This window comes from Mobula hypostoma, chromosome 4 (genome assembly GCF_963921235.1).
Source record: "Mobula hypostoma chromosome 4, sMobHyp1.1, whole genome shotgun sequence".
Classification (NCBI taxonomy): domain Eukaryota; kingdom Metazoa; phylum Chordata; class Chondrichthyes; order Myliobatiformes; family Myliobatidae; genus Mobula; species Mobula hypostoma.
In genome coordinates, this window is record NC_086100.1 from 164,473,264 (window position 1) to 164,487,286 (window position 14,023).

The 14,023-nt window shown below is 42.5% G+C and overlaps 1 protein-coding gene across 4 annotated transcripts in view; it reads right to left on the reverse strand.

Annotated features, from left to right (window-relative positions):
- Window positions 1-10,047: 10,047 nt before the first annotated feature.
- LOC134345733 (netrin receptor UNC5C-like) overlaps window positions 10,048-14,023 on the reverse strand; it is a 376,269-nt gene continuing 372,293 nt past the window's right edge. For all 4 annotated transcript variants that reach the window (XM_063046880.1, XM_063046879.1, XM_063046878.1 and 1 more), the window contains one exon: window positions 10,048-11,231. In XM_063046880.1, the coding sequence (XP_062902950.1) occupies window positions 11,066-11,231 (166 nt within the window). In that variant the 3' untranslated portion in view covers window positions 10,048-11,065. The remainder of the gene's footprint in view (window positions 11,232-14,023) is intronic.

Genomic DNA, 14,023 nt, shown 5'->3' on the forward strand with positions numbered 1-14,023 from the left:
TCCAGCATTTTGTTGCTCAAGATTTCCAGCATCTGCAGAATCTCTTGAGTCTGTATGACACTGGCTGCCATTTCTACCTCTGAAATTAGTGTTGAGTTAAAAGAAAACAAAAGGAAACGATGAATCTTGACTTATCTTACCTAGTCACTGCTCAGCTTCCTCATTAAAGCCTTATTTGTCAAAGCCTCTGCTCTAGGACTTCAGACACAGCACTTTAACCTCCATGCACAAGATGCAGCCTCAAGAACTAGCCTCTTTATTTTTAAATGTGCTGGACCTTGTCCACAAGGTCTGTCAGCGTGGAAAAGGAGTTATTTTTATCTTGCTCAGCCTTCTCACTTCTCAATCTGCTCACTAAGCCTTGACAGGAGGTTCTGGTTGATAGTCACTTGACAAAACTTCCACCGAGGTTCTTCCAAGTGCTGCCTCACAGCTGAGATCCGGATTTGTCCCTGATCCCTGATAGTGTTGGTGCAGAATTTGTACATTTTCCCCATGGTATTGAAGGATTCCTCTAGTTTCCTTCTATATTCTCAAGACATGCAGGTTGCTAGTGTTGTGTATTTAATATTTCAATAATATTTGAGTAATCTTGTTTGATTAAGCATGCTCATTCATTTAAATAATTAATTATAGGGGTGTGTGTACACACACACACACACGTGAATGACATATGTTATCATGCTACGTGATATGTGCATGCCTCGCTTAAAGTAAACTCAAAGTTAGTCTCACATTTTGGACTCCTGTGTCTTCCTTGGAATTAGTTTAATGTTTTGAAGTTACAAAACATAAACGGGAGGTTAATTGGCCACCATAAATTGCTGCCTAATGTGTAGGTGAGTGACAGCAGGATCAGGGAGGGGTTAGTTGATGGGGAACTTTAAGGAAAATGGGATTAATGTAGACAGGTGTGCAATGATTGGCATGGAATGAAGGGTCTGTTTACATACTGTATCTTTTTGAGTTGATGGCCAGTTCTAATATGCATCAAACTCAACCAAGACAGCTCCATGCTGGTACCAATTAATGGCAGAATGAATTCAATTTCCCCTTGTCAATGGGCGGAGAACTGATAACACTGTTGAAAAATTCTTGGTTCAGTGATAGCAGATGTGTTTTGGAAAGTGTTCAAATGCAACACTGGAGAATTGAGCACAAATTCTAGGCTGAAACTCTGAGAGATTCCTGTATTGTTGGAAGATCTCCAAGGCCAAAGCCATCAACTAAACAATGCTGTCAGATTATGATATTCCTCTGTACCTCTGCAGCTCGTTCTCTCTCACATGCTTCTCAACTCTCCTTTAGCTCTTTGTGATGAAATTTTAAACCAAGACCCTATTTACTCTCTAAGGTTACATATAAAAAGATCCTATTCAAAGAAGAAGTAATTCTCCAAAACAAATTCCAAGTTTCAGAAATCAATTTGTTCAATTACCTTATTGTCTTTTGAGGAATCTCACTTTCTGTACATTAGCTACTCCTTCCACAGAGCATAACACAGGAAAGCACAGGACCAAGCCCTACAGCCTACACTGCACCAAACACAATGATAAATTAAAACTAAAACTCTTCTGCCTGAACAGTAGCTCTCCATTACTTCATACTTCCACTATCCTATCAGCTCCCACCATTTCCTTGGTAACCAGTTCCAGGCACCCACAAGGTCAGTAAAATATCTGCCCCACGCATCTTCAAACCTTGCCTCCCTCAACTTAAATGTGTCCTCTAGCACTTGACATTTCTACCCTGGGAGAAAGATTCTGGCTGTCCACCTATCTAGGCCTCATAATTTTATAAGACCAAAGATTAAATGGTCTTGTCTTCGCAGACATCCACAAAGAACAGATGTCAGATGTGTACAGCAAGTCATTCCCCCCCCCACCCCGCACAATTAAAGCATGGAATAATCTTAGAACATAGAATAGTACAGCACAGTACAGGCCCTTCGGCCCACAATGTTGTGCCGACCCTCTTCATCCTCCCACAGTCACACAACCAAACCCAATTAAATTTAAGGCAGCTTTTCTTCTTCAAAAATCTCCTTCTTAAGCCCATCCTCCACCACCTCCAGTTTAAATTCCATGCGGAATACTTTGGGAGGATCAAGAACCAAGAACAGAAGAATCCTAAAAGAATAAACAACAGAAAAACGTTGGATCCCCAAAGCCCCCTCCCCCTGCCCGATTCAGGAAAAAAGCGTGAGCACCAACCATCCGCCAAGCACCCAAAGAGAGACCAGGATGTGCAGTCAACAAACACTATTGTTTACCTGACAATTCGACATGCCACAGGCTCGCTCTCTCTCACTAACAAGGCACAGAGGTATCACCCATTTCACAGGAAAGGGGAAACTGACAGTTGTTGTTGCGGTATTACAATCAGCGCTGTTGTACTGACCACCCTCCTGTACGGCTCCGAGTCGTGGGTCACCTACCGTCACCACCTACGACTCCTTGAGCGTTTCCACCAGCGCTGCCTCCGCACCATCCTCAACATCCACTGGAGTGACTTCGTCACCAACACTGAAGTCCTCGAACAGGCGGAGGTCACCAGCATCGAGGCCATGCTGTTGAAGACGCAGCTGTGCTGGGCAGGGCACGTCTCCAGGATGGAGGATCATCGCCTGCCCAAGATTGTGCTGTATGGCCACCGTGACAGAGGGGCACCGAAGAAGAGGTACAAGGTGCCTGTCACAGTGACCATCGCCAGTGGTCTAATCTAGCCTCCGATTGCGAGGCCTGGCGACACACCATTCACCAGTCTGTCTCCTCCTTCGAGAACGCACACAGGGCTGGCATTGAGGACAAATGGAGAAGGAGGAAGAACCGTGACACAGAAGCACTAAACCCAGAACAGAATTTCCCTTGCAGCCGCTGTGGCCGGACCTGCCTGTCCCGTATTGGCCTCGACAGCCACCAGTGATCCTGCAGCGGACGTGGGTAGCCCCCTTCCTAAATCTTCGTTCGCGAAACCAAGCCATGAATTACAATCTGCCGCGTCGCTTTTTATTCCGAGATTCTCCGACTCACAACACATTATTCGGCCATTCACCCCATCGACTGTGCTTCGCCATTCCTTATCCCTCCCCTGCCCTTGTTCCCGTAACCTTTGACTCCCTTACTAATCAAGAACCCATCAACCTGCGCTTTACAGATTAACAAATGACTTGTCCTCCACAGCCGTTTGTGGCAATGAATTACACACCAGCAATTTATATCAGGTGTCCCCTCAGACTATAATGCTCTAGAGAAAGGTCCTTTCCCTAGATTTTGCCCCTTGTGGAATCAGGAGGTAAATTGGCTAAAATCAATGTGCAGTTTCTTAATCTTTCCACAAGATTTAAATTTTTCCAAAATGTATGAAATGAGTCTGATCTGTACTAATAAAGAACATTTTGCACCTCATATTAAAAAGGTTTTTACAAACACAGATACTAGTTTTCAAGTTGCTTATAAATATAATTTATTACTTGTTTTAAAAATTCCTTTGTTATACTTTGTACATGTTGAGGTGGCGGAAAGAACTCCAAGCACGCCAACAGATAGGGTACACTAAAAAAAATCATCACAATGCTTTATCAGTATTTGGTAAGGCTCAGGTTAATGGTTAGCACTTGGATTGTTAATTCTGTTGTCTTAAGTGAATCTTGTTTTGCAGAATAGGTGCAGATTTGGAGAGAAATCAGCCAGCAGAAGTGGATGGCAAGCACTTACATCTCAGGTACATACTGCAAAATTTCAAAATATCCCAGTGAAAATATTTTGTCATTTGAATTTTGCTGTTTTTAAAAATTCTTACACCCACTTCTTTGAAAATACGTTTTTTTTTCCTTTTTTCAGCTGATAAAATTCTTTCAGCAAGATTTATTACAAAGTGAACAATATATTTTGGTTTCAGAATGCATCCTTGATGATGCAGATACTGTCGAATCACATCATTTTCTCCATATGTATTGGGATAGTCAGCGTTGTGTCTGACCAAAACTGAGAGTACTGAGAAGAAGACTAACTAGTAAGAATAAAGGCAACAAGAACTTATTTATTCTCATTTAGTCACTACAGGCCATCCCCAGGTTACAAACACTCAACATACGGACACCCCTACATAGGACAAGCTTACATAATATTATTAAATTCAAAATTTTGATGTTCCTCTATGTACATATGTTGGTTTCTTTGAATTAGAACCGTCATCTGCAGAAATTCTCTGATGACTCAGCAATAGTTGTGTGTATAAAGGGAGGATGGGATGATGAATACAGGGCCCTGGTGGAGGACTGTGTCAAATGGTGCAAGCTGAATCATCTGTAAGACAAAGGAGATGGTGATGGACTTTAGGAAGACCAAGCTTGCATTGTTCCATAACTATTGATGGTGAGGACATGGATGTGGTGAGTACTTGCAAGTACCTGGGGCGCACCTATAGAGGCTGTGTAAAAGAAGGGCCAGAGTCACCTCTTCTTCCTGAGGAGACCGAGGTCCTTTGGAGTATGAAGGCCTCTCCTTCACATATTCTACCAGTCTGTTGTCACCAGTATAATCTTCTATGCAGTGGTGTGCTGGGGCAATGGCATCAACACGGGTGATGCCAGCAGGCTCAGTAAACTGATTAGAAATGCTGGCTCTGTTAATAGGATTCAAAGTGGACACATTTGAGACTGTGGTAGAACAAAGGACCCTAACAGAAAATCTTGGCAATTCTGGACGTTTTTTACCCTCTGCATGCCACCTTGGCTGAACAAAGGAGTACTTTCAGTAATAGACTAAGACAACTACACTGCTCCAACAAAATGAGATCATTCTTACCCTCAGCCATTAGGCTCTACAATGAGTCAACCTATAGCCAGGGGAGTGACAACCCCCTCCTGTTAGATTGTTTGTGGTAACTTATTTTTTATTCTTTCTACTTCTCTTCCAACATTTGTATCTGTGCACTTGTGATGCGACTGTAACACTGTAATTACCTTTGGGATCAATAAAGTATCTATCTATCTAGTTTATTCCCACTCTCCAATTTTAGTGACTTATCTTTCTTATAAGTCTTGTGTGCTTTTGATACTGTGGAGGGATGGTAACCATATTGTGTGAATTCTCTGTATTTTCCTGATTTTTTGTACAAAAATCAACAAATGAACATCTGTAAAAGCAGTATATCTTTTCAATATCAGGGATGGCCTGTATTACAAAAAATAAAAGTTGGTAAATTTGTCTAAAGATCTTTTCACAATTGAAATGGCCGAATTTTGTAGTTTCTTCTGATAAGACAACCGTAATTTGAACATGAAAAAAGTGAAAAATTCAAACTCAATTTATATGTTACTAGTGCCCAAAAATTAACCATCAGCCAAGCCATTACATCAAATGACATATTAAGAAAAGGTTTTAAAACACAGTGCAGTGTTTTAATCCTTTGCAAGTACACACTGCAAATCAAAAATAATCTGTCTGTGTTTGTGAGCAGTAAGACACAATGAGAATCATAGCATTAATATATATAAAAAGTCAAAGACTAAATTAACAAAGCATCCTTTAAGTCAGAGAATCAGCCAAAGTTACATAACCTTTAATAGTTTTAGATAGGTTTAGGAGGACACCATAGAACTATGGTGCTGACCCAGTGATTCAAGTTCCCTACCCGCAGTGAAAACTAATCCACTTACTACTGTTCAGAAATGAAAAATTTTCAGAGGCTGTTCTTTAATACGTCTTTTGGAGTCAATAAAACAAATTAGCAGCCCATTTTATATGGTTTGTGAGTGAGATACTGTGTGATTGATGTAGCTTGCATTTACATGGCGCCTGTCTTAACCAAGAGAAGACAAGAGGACAAGCAAGTTGAGACTGATGTAAATAGGCTGATTTGCTTATTAGGCTCTTGTGGTCTTGTTTGAGACAGATTGCTTGAAAAGGTGACAGGTGAAGGAGAGAGCGTTTTAGAAAAGCTCCGTTTTCAGGGGAGGAAAACGCCGTTTCAGTGTGGACAGAGGGTCAAAACGAAGAGAAATAGCTTCGGTTACGGATTTATCTGGTCTAGTGTGGACGTAGCCACAGAAATAAACTGGCTGCTGTGTAGGTCCTGGATACTGAGTTTCAAATGAGGACAAGGCCATTCTGGCATCTTTATTGACATCTGTCACCAAGGGACCTACTCAAAAATGGTTCTTAAAACTTTTAACGACAAAAGAAACATTAAACTTTGTGAGTGGTTTGGATGCTTAAAAATAATGTTGGACAAATACAAAATTGCTATATACTGTACTTGTTTCTGTCTGTGTTGCCTGCCTTTTTTCTTTTTCTGTTTCTGATGCTGCTGGATATAATGGTGTTTACTACAGCCTGCAAGCTTCTGGGTCCATCACAAACAGGCTTGTCCACACCCTGAACCTATCCTCTTCTTTACAAGTAGCTGGCAATATGCAAAACTTATTTATGCTTTGTACAGATACCATTCTACATGAAGAGCATTCAAACAGAAAATAGACTCTGCACTTCCTTCTATAGACAATTAAATTCATTAAACTGGCTGGTTCTAGAAGATATTTTCTCTACATTGTTTAAATGATGCTGGCAAGGTTAGAATTTGTTACCCATTTACAACTGCTCTGGATAAGGCAAGGGTGAGCTGCTTCCTTGAATCATTGTCGTCCCTCTAGGAGGGTGCATGAGATCTGGTGACAATGATGGAACAGTGATGTATTTCCAAATCAAGAACCGGCACTAGGGTAGTGGTGCTCCCCTGCATCTACAAATCTGGACCTTCTTGGTGCTGTGTTTGCAGGCTTAGGAGGAGCTCTCAGAGTAATGTAGGTGCGTTACTGTAGAGCTTCATGACAAAGGTTCACTTTGCCATTACCGTGTGCTGATGGTGGAGGGAGGAAGCATTCAGAGTGGTGATTGGAGTGCTAGCCATGCAGGCTGCTACACCCTGAGTAGTGTCGAGTTCCTTGAGAGTTTTTCTTTCAAATACGCTCAATTAGGCAAGTAGAGAATGTTCCATCACATTCGACTTATGGCTTGATGTTGGTGGAAAATCTCTGGGGTGTTGGGAACTGAGACACTCACCAAGGGACTCCTGGCTTTCTAACCTGTGCTTAGAGTTGCAGTATTTATGCACCTGGTCGCAGGTGGGTGAATATTGAGAATTGTGAAGCTGTTGGAATAGATATTACTCAAATCAGCCCAATAAATAATGTTATCCCTTCCCTGCCACCCATACCTCATACCCATCCACCTCATGCCCCTGAGTTACCCCATGGCTTGCGTCAGAACACAAGAAACAGAAGTAGCAATAGGCCATTTGAACCCCTCTCTTCGGCTTTGCCATCCAACAAGATCATTAGTGTTACATTCTTCCAGTGAACCATCGAACTATAGAGGCATACAGTGAGGAAAACAGATTCTTCAGCGCAGCTCATCTATTCCAACCAGCTGGCCCCTAATACCCAAACATCCCTTGATTCGTATCTTATGCATTTTTAGAGACTTGAGCTTCCACCGTCCTCCTGAAAAGTAAATTCTGAAGATTTTCTACCCTATGAGTGAAAAAAATCATCTTATCTCATTCTCAATACCCTATCCCTTATACTGAGTCTGTGACCAGCACTGATTCTAGTGGAAACATCATCCCTGCAAGCACCAGTCCCACTGGAATTTTCAAATGAGATTGTCCTACATTCTTCTACACTCCAAAGTTTATAATCCCAGTCCGCTTAATCTCTCCTCAAATCCCTCTGCTGCCTTTGGCTGTGGAGAATTCACTCTGTTCTATGGATCAACATATTTCAATCAATGCTCTTCCAGGTGACCCAATCCCACTACAGATTGGCGTCATCACTCAATGCACTGTCCTCAATTTGTTTTTGCCAAATAAGTATGTCTCAGTTTAAATAAGGTGGTATAGATAGATGGGAATGTAATCACTTGGAAAGCACGTATCATCAAACTTAAGACCACTTTCTATTCCACTGTTATCAGAATCTTAAATGGATCTCTCCATTACTGAAAGATGAACACTTGATCTCCCAACCTATCTCATCATGGCCATTGTACTTTATTTGTCTACTTGCACTGGACCTTCTTTGACACTGCAACACTATATCCTGCATTCTGTTTTTCTTTTGACTCCCTCAATGGTATGATCTGTCTGGATGGCACATGAATAAAAACTTATCACTGTATGTTGTGACAATACGAACACCAGTACCAATATTACAGCCAGGGTCTCTAGGCCACATTTACTTGGTGCAACATTGTAAACCCATGGCTCTGGGTGTCTACATTTCACAGAGTGGAAATGGCGTCTGAGCATCAAGTGTTGTGAGTCCCCATCCCAGCTGGAGGCCATACCTCAGATCATCTAGTGTCCTTCTAACAGCTTGCTGTTGTAAAGCATTCTATCAGTTTGTTTTTAATTCACTGATAATCCAAGATACTTAAAAATAGTCTGAACACAATAAAAGATGTTGATTAAAATAAAGTAGGAAAAAGGGCACTTCTCTCCACTTAGTGATTTACTGTCTCAACCAAGGGTAGAGAGCATTTTGAACGAACATGACCAGAGTATACACACCAGAGGTAAATCGGGGTGGGGGGAGTGGTGAGGAGTGATGGGGAGTTCACTGAGTCCCTGCATTTTTTTGTCTCACCCTTGGTGAATCTTACAGCAAAGCGGAGATCAAATATACTGGTATTAATCTTCATGAAGTTACGTATAAACACATAGGGAGGTGAGGTCAGGAACAAGATAGCATATTTTACTGGAGAGGAATCTCTATCTGCTGAAGGTCACTCCAATCTGGTCCTCCATCACCAGCCCCACACAAGGCCCGTTTCCACCAATTCTGTTCCTTTCCAGGAATGAACGTGTAACTGACCCTGGAGCCATGATGAAGCAAGCTTCCAATTAAATAACCCCAGTATTCAATAGCCCTCTGGGATGTCTGGGAGCAAATACATTAAGGGATTGTCCAGAATATTCTGTTCACCCAAATACTGGCAGAATTTTCTACTTCCAGAAAAGCAGAGGAAAGATTAAATCAGACTTTTGGACAGATTGGTTTGAGAAATCTTCCCGATTCTAACACACAGGGGAATAAATGCACATGATCCTCAGTAATCGCATGGAACTATCTACTTTGATTAGCATTTCCCCAATTGGCCTTAACACAAATTCCATCCATCACCGGAACACAGTAGGTGCAGTACGTAGCATCTGTATAATGCACAGTAAATGCTGCAAACAGCATCAAACAGCAAACCCGAAACCATTACCAGAAAAAAGGACACGTGCAACAGGTACTAATAGCCATCGCCAGCTGTAAGTTCCCCTCTCTGTGCAGTATCCTGACTTGAAAATGTATCACCCTACTAGGTTCGGTGTGGTGGAAAGAGGATTTTTCATTCAGGACCAGTGGAGCCAGATGAGGCAAAAACTAGACACTATAAAGCTGGAGACACAAGAGACGGCAGACGCCAGAATCTGGATCAATGAATACTCTGCTGGAGGAACTCAGCAGGTCGAGCAACATCTACGAACTGTCAATATTTAGGATTAAAACCCTGCATTAGGAGTTTTGATCGAGGATTTCATCCTGAAAGGACAGCAATTTCTTTCCTTCCACAGATTCTGCCTGACCTGCTAATTCCCTCAATAGATTGTTAGTCAGTATCAAATTAAATAGATCCTGCCTGCGTGTCTGTTAGTCCATATTTGGAATCTGCCACAGGAAGGATGACCCCTGTGGTATAGCCGAATTGTGGTAATTTAACTGACTAGTAATCTGTGGACCAGTAACCTAGAGATTTGGGTTCAAGACCCATCTCAGCAGCTGTGGAACTTAAAGTGTTCAGTGATGCTCTTCTGGAAAAAAAAATCTATTGGCCTTAACTCTGCTGGTCCACACTATGGGAGCGCTATCACTATAAAGGCTACATCCAGCTTCAAGATACAACTCATTTACCAAGGGCAGTAAATGCAGATTTTGCCAGTGACCTCAAGATCCAATGACTGAATTTCAGGAAGTTCCTTCCTATAGGGTAATAAAACCTCCAGGATCCAGTGCAAATTACCATCTCAAAAAGCGGAATTTATTCAAAAATATTCTGAATTCACAAGAGCATTGAGGCGTTTGATACAAATTAACGATTTACAGTAAAACTTTTATACACATCTTACCACATCTTCTTATAATTCATCGATTGGAAACACACTGACACACCTCAATATGTCTGCCCCAGATTTGCCTGAAAGATTTTGCCTCTGGTTAGCACGACAGAGAAGAAATTCAGTGTATGTAGAAAAACAGAAAGGGTTCTTCAAAAAAAAGCACAGCTGAAGGGAATATTCTGGGCAGAACTTGTGTGAATGTAGACATGTGACACGGTGTTGTGTGATATGTGTGTTGGGGTGTGGACCTGGATGTGTGGGTGTGGACAGGGGGGTGTGGATGTGGAGGTGCGGAGGTGGCAGTGTGGGAGTGTGGACTAAGTTAGCTTTTCGTTCCTTGCACCAGCGGTGTGTTGTTCTCCGGGACTGTCGATCGGTTCCATTTCTGTTGACGCGCTTTGTGCTTGAACTACAAACAGAGAAAGATGTGCCAGGGAGTATCCGGACAATTTTAAGAGTTGCCAACTCGAGAAGAAAAGCAATCCTCCACCGGGTGTGTGAAAACGTTGCCAAGAACCTCAGCATAGCCGCAGGAGAGGAGGGAGTGACAACGAGCCGACACTTCAGACACAGGAAGCAAGTCCGTCTCTTGTGAAGTGGCAGAAACAGGGACTGCTGGAGAGGTTCGATCCATTCATTTGGATAAAAAATTCCGTTTCCTAAGAAACTATAAAGAAATCTGTACCAGGCTGTGTACAGTCAAGCTGAGATGAAAGCAGCAAAAGGCAGGTCGGGGAGGTGTCAGTCAGACTAGCACAATGTTGAAACCTTGCGTTATCGCGCAGAATATTAGGAAGGATGGTTTCAGTATGGCTGATCAGATGTGGGGCAGACTACTTGTTATCCAGTGCTCCCCCTTCAACTAAAGCAGGCTCGCCCCACCCCCACTCCTCTGTGCTCAGCGTTTCATCTCTGTGGCCAGGGACATCACCGTCTCGTGTCTTCCCATCTCTTCAAGGGCTGCAGCCAGAGAGCTGAGGTTCCCTTCTGGAAAGTTCTGGGCTTCCCATAGGTCCAGGATGACACCGGTTGGGCTGGATTTGGTTGCAAAGTAGTTCAGGTAACTGGAAGGAAAAACAAACAAAGGGAACAGAAAAAAAGTGTGTGAGAGAGATGCTTGCCACTTTGCAATTGTACACTGTACAACAGAGAAGGTTCAGGATAATTATAAATTGTCACCTATACTGAGATTGATGAAAGTTCGTTTTGCACCCATTCCAAACATAAGTACATTTTGTGATCTCAGCCTAGTCAATCATGAAAACAGCCTCCCCTCCACTGACCCCCTCTACACTTCCTACTGCCTCGGAAAAGCCTCCACATAAATGCACCACCTCTCAGATGTTTGGCATGGCATCTGCTTTGCCCAGAGCTGCATGATAGGGCAGAGAGCTGTGGACACAGCCCAGTCTGTCATGAGAAACGACTTCCCCTCCTAGAACTCTGTTTACACTTTCTCCTGCCCTGGGAAAGCAGCCAACATAATCAAGGACCCCTCCCATTCCCTCTTCTCCTCTTTGCCGTTGGGCAGAAGATACAAAATTTTGAGAAAATGTGCCAGTAGGCTCAAGGATAGTGTCCATCCTGCTGTTATAAGACACTTGAACGGACCTCTTGTATGTTAAAGATGAACTCATAAACTCTCCATCTCCCTCAGTATGGCCCATGCACTTCATTTATCCACCCGCACTGCATTTACCACGTAACCACAGCACTATATTCTGCATTCTGTTACTGCTTTCCCTTTGTACTTCCTCAATCAAGAAACTTAATGGAGGCATTTTACTATCATAGGGAAGTTGTCAACAGTTGCTTGGTATGGCACACTGCCTATGAGTTTGAAGGTTAAATTCTAAGCTCCAGCCTCGAGGCATAGGCTGGCATTCAGGTGCAGCACTCAGGGGAGTGCACCTCTGTCCTTTGGGATGAAACGTTGGGTCAGTTTATATGGGTAGGTGCAACTTATCCTGTGGCACTGATCTGAGGAAAAGCAGATGACTTCTTCCTCGTAGATCGGGGGGCAATGCTCATCCTGCAATCAATGCATTGCCTGTTGTTGGAACTGCAGTGTGAAAACAACTGGGGAGAAGGGGAGTGCACAAATGAACAAAATCTTCCGTGGATTTAAATGCAACCTTGCGGCAATCTTCAAGAGCCGGTACCTCAAGAAGGTGGCATCCATCACTCAGGACCCTCACCATCCAGGACACGCCCTCTTCTCACTACTATCATCGGGGGAATAGGTACAGGAGCCTGAAGACCCACATTCAACGATTCAGAAATAGCTTCTTCCTCTCTGCCATGAGATTTCTGAACAGTTCATGAACACTATTTCTTTTTGTTTGCACTATTTATATATTTTGTAATTTATAGTACTTTTTCTGTACTTGCACTGTACTGCTGCTGCAAAACACTAAACATCAGGTCACTGATAGTAAATCTGATTCTGGTTCTGATGGTTCCTGCTTGATTGGAGGTGGTACCATTCTGCCACCCTGTGGTAGAATCAGTTATTACAGCAGGCAAATCTGGTGTGTAACTCACATGTGCATTGAAACGTACAGAGAAATGCAGAATATGTGTTAACAACTATCACACCCAAGGATGTGTCTGGGCAGCCCACAAGTGCTGCCACACATAGCATACCACAATATTCCACAGGACAATCGAAACAGCAAAAACAAGACAATTGTTTCCCTGCTGCTGTCTGTAAGCAGTTTGTACATTCTCCCCATGATTGACCAGGTTTCCTCCCACCTTCTAGAGGGATATGTAGTTAAGGTTAGTGAGTTGTGGGCATGCTATGTTCAAAAGTTCCAAGTACATTTAATATCAAAGTACGTTCAGTAAATGTCATAGTATATGAACTTCAGTAGAACAAAGAAATACAATAGAATCAATGAAAAACTACACACAAATGACAAAAGAAGACAAACTGTGTAAATACAAAAAAAAGAATAATAATAAACAAGTAAATAATTAATACTGAGGACATGAGTTGGCATTGAAAGTGACATGATTTGCTGCAAAACAATGCATCTTTCCCCAGGGCTGAAATGGCTAGCACGAGAGGGCACAGTTTTAAGGTGCTTGGAAGTAGGTACAGAGGAGATGTCGGGGCAAGTTTTTTTACACAGAGAATGGTGAGTGGTGAGAGCTATGGGTAACCCCAGGTAATTTCTAAAGTAGGTACATGTTCGGCACAGCATCGTGGGCTGAAGGGCCTGTATTGTGCTGTAGGTTTTCTAGGTTTCTGTGTTTCTATTTTCATTGGGTTTCTGTATCTTAACTCCATGATATTTCTGACTTGGTTGTCACTTTTGCCGGCTATTGACTCTAGCAAGACTACATGAACTACAAATCTGAAAATAGACTCTTTCAAACGAATAAGGACTCACAGGAAAATAGTAGAAGGAGGCGGCCACTTGGCCCTTCAAGCCTATCCCACCATTCATTACAATAGTGGCTAATTTACCTCAGGCCCCTTCTTTTCCCTGGGCCATTTGGGCAAGGCAACGTCTTGCCAATGAAGTAAATCTCAGTGTTTCACTGCAGGAAGCATATCAGCCAATTTACACACAGCAAGATTGTACAAATAGCAACAGCATTGTGATTAGACATCCTAGTGTCATAGAATCATATAGCAAAGAAACAGGTCCTCTGGCCCCCTGAATCGGTACTGACCATCAAAGGCACTTTTACAATAATCTATCTTGTATTCTCCACACTTTCATCGACTCACTCAGAATCTACAACGCACCTACATGCGAGCTATATTTTACAGTAGTTAATTAATCTACAAACCTTGAAATGTTAGTCCTGTTTCTCCCTCCACAGATGCAGCCTGAGAATTTCC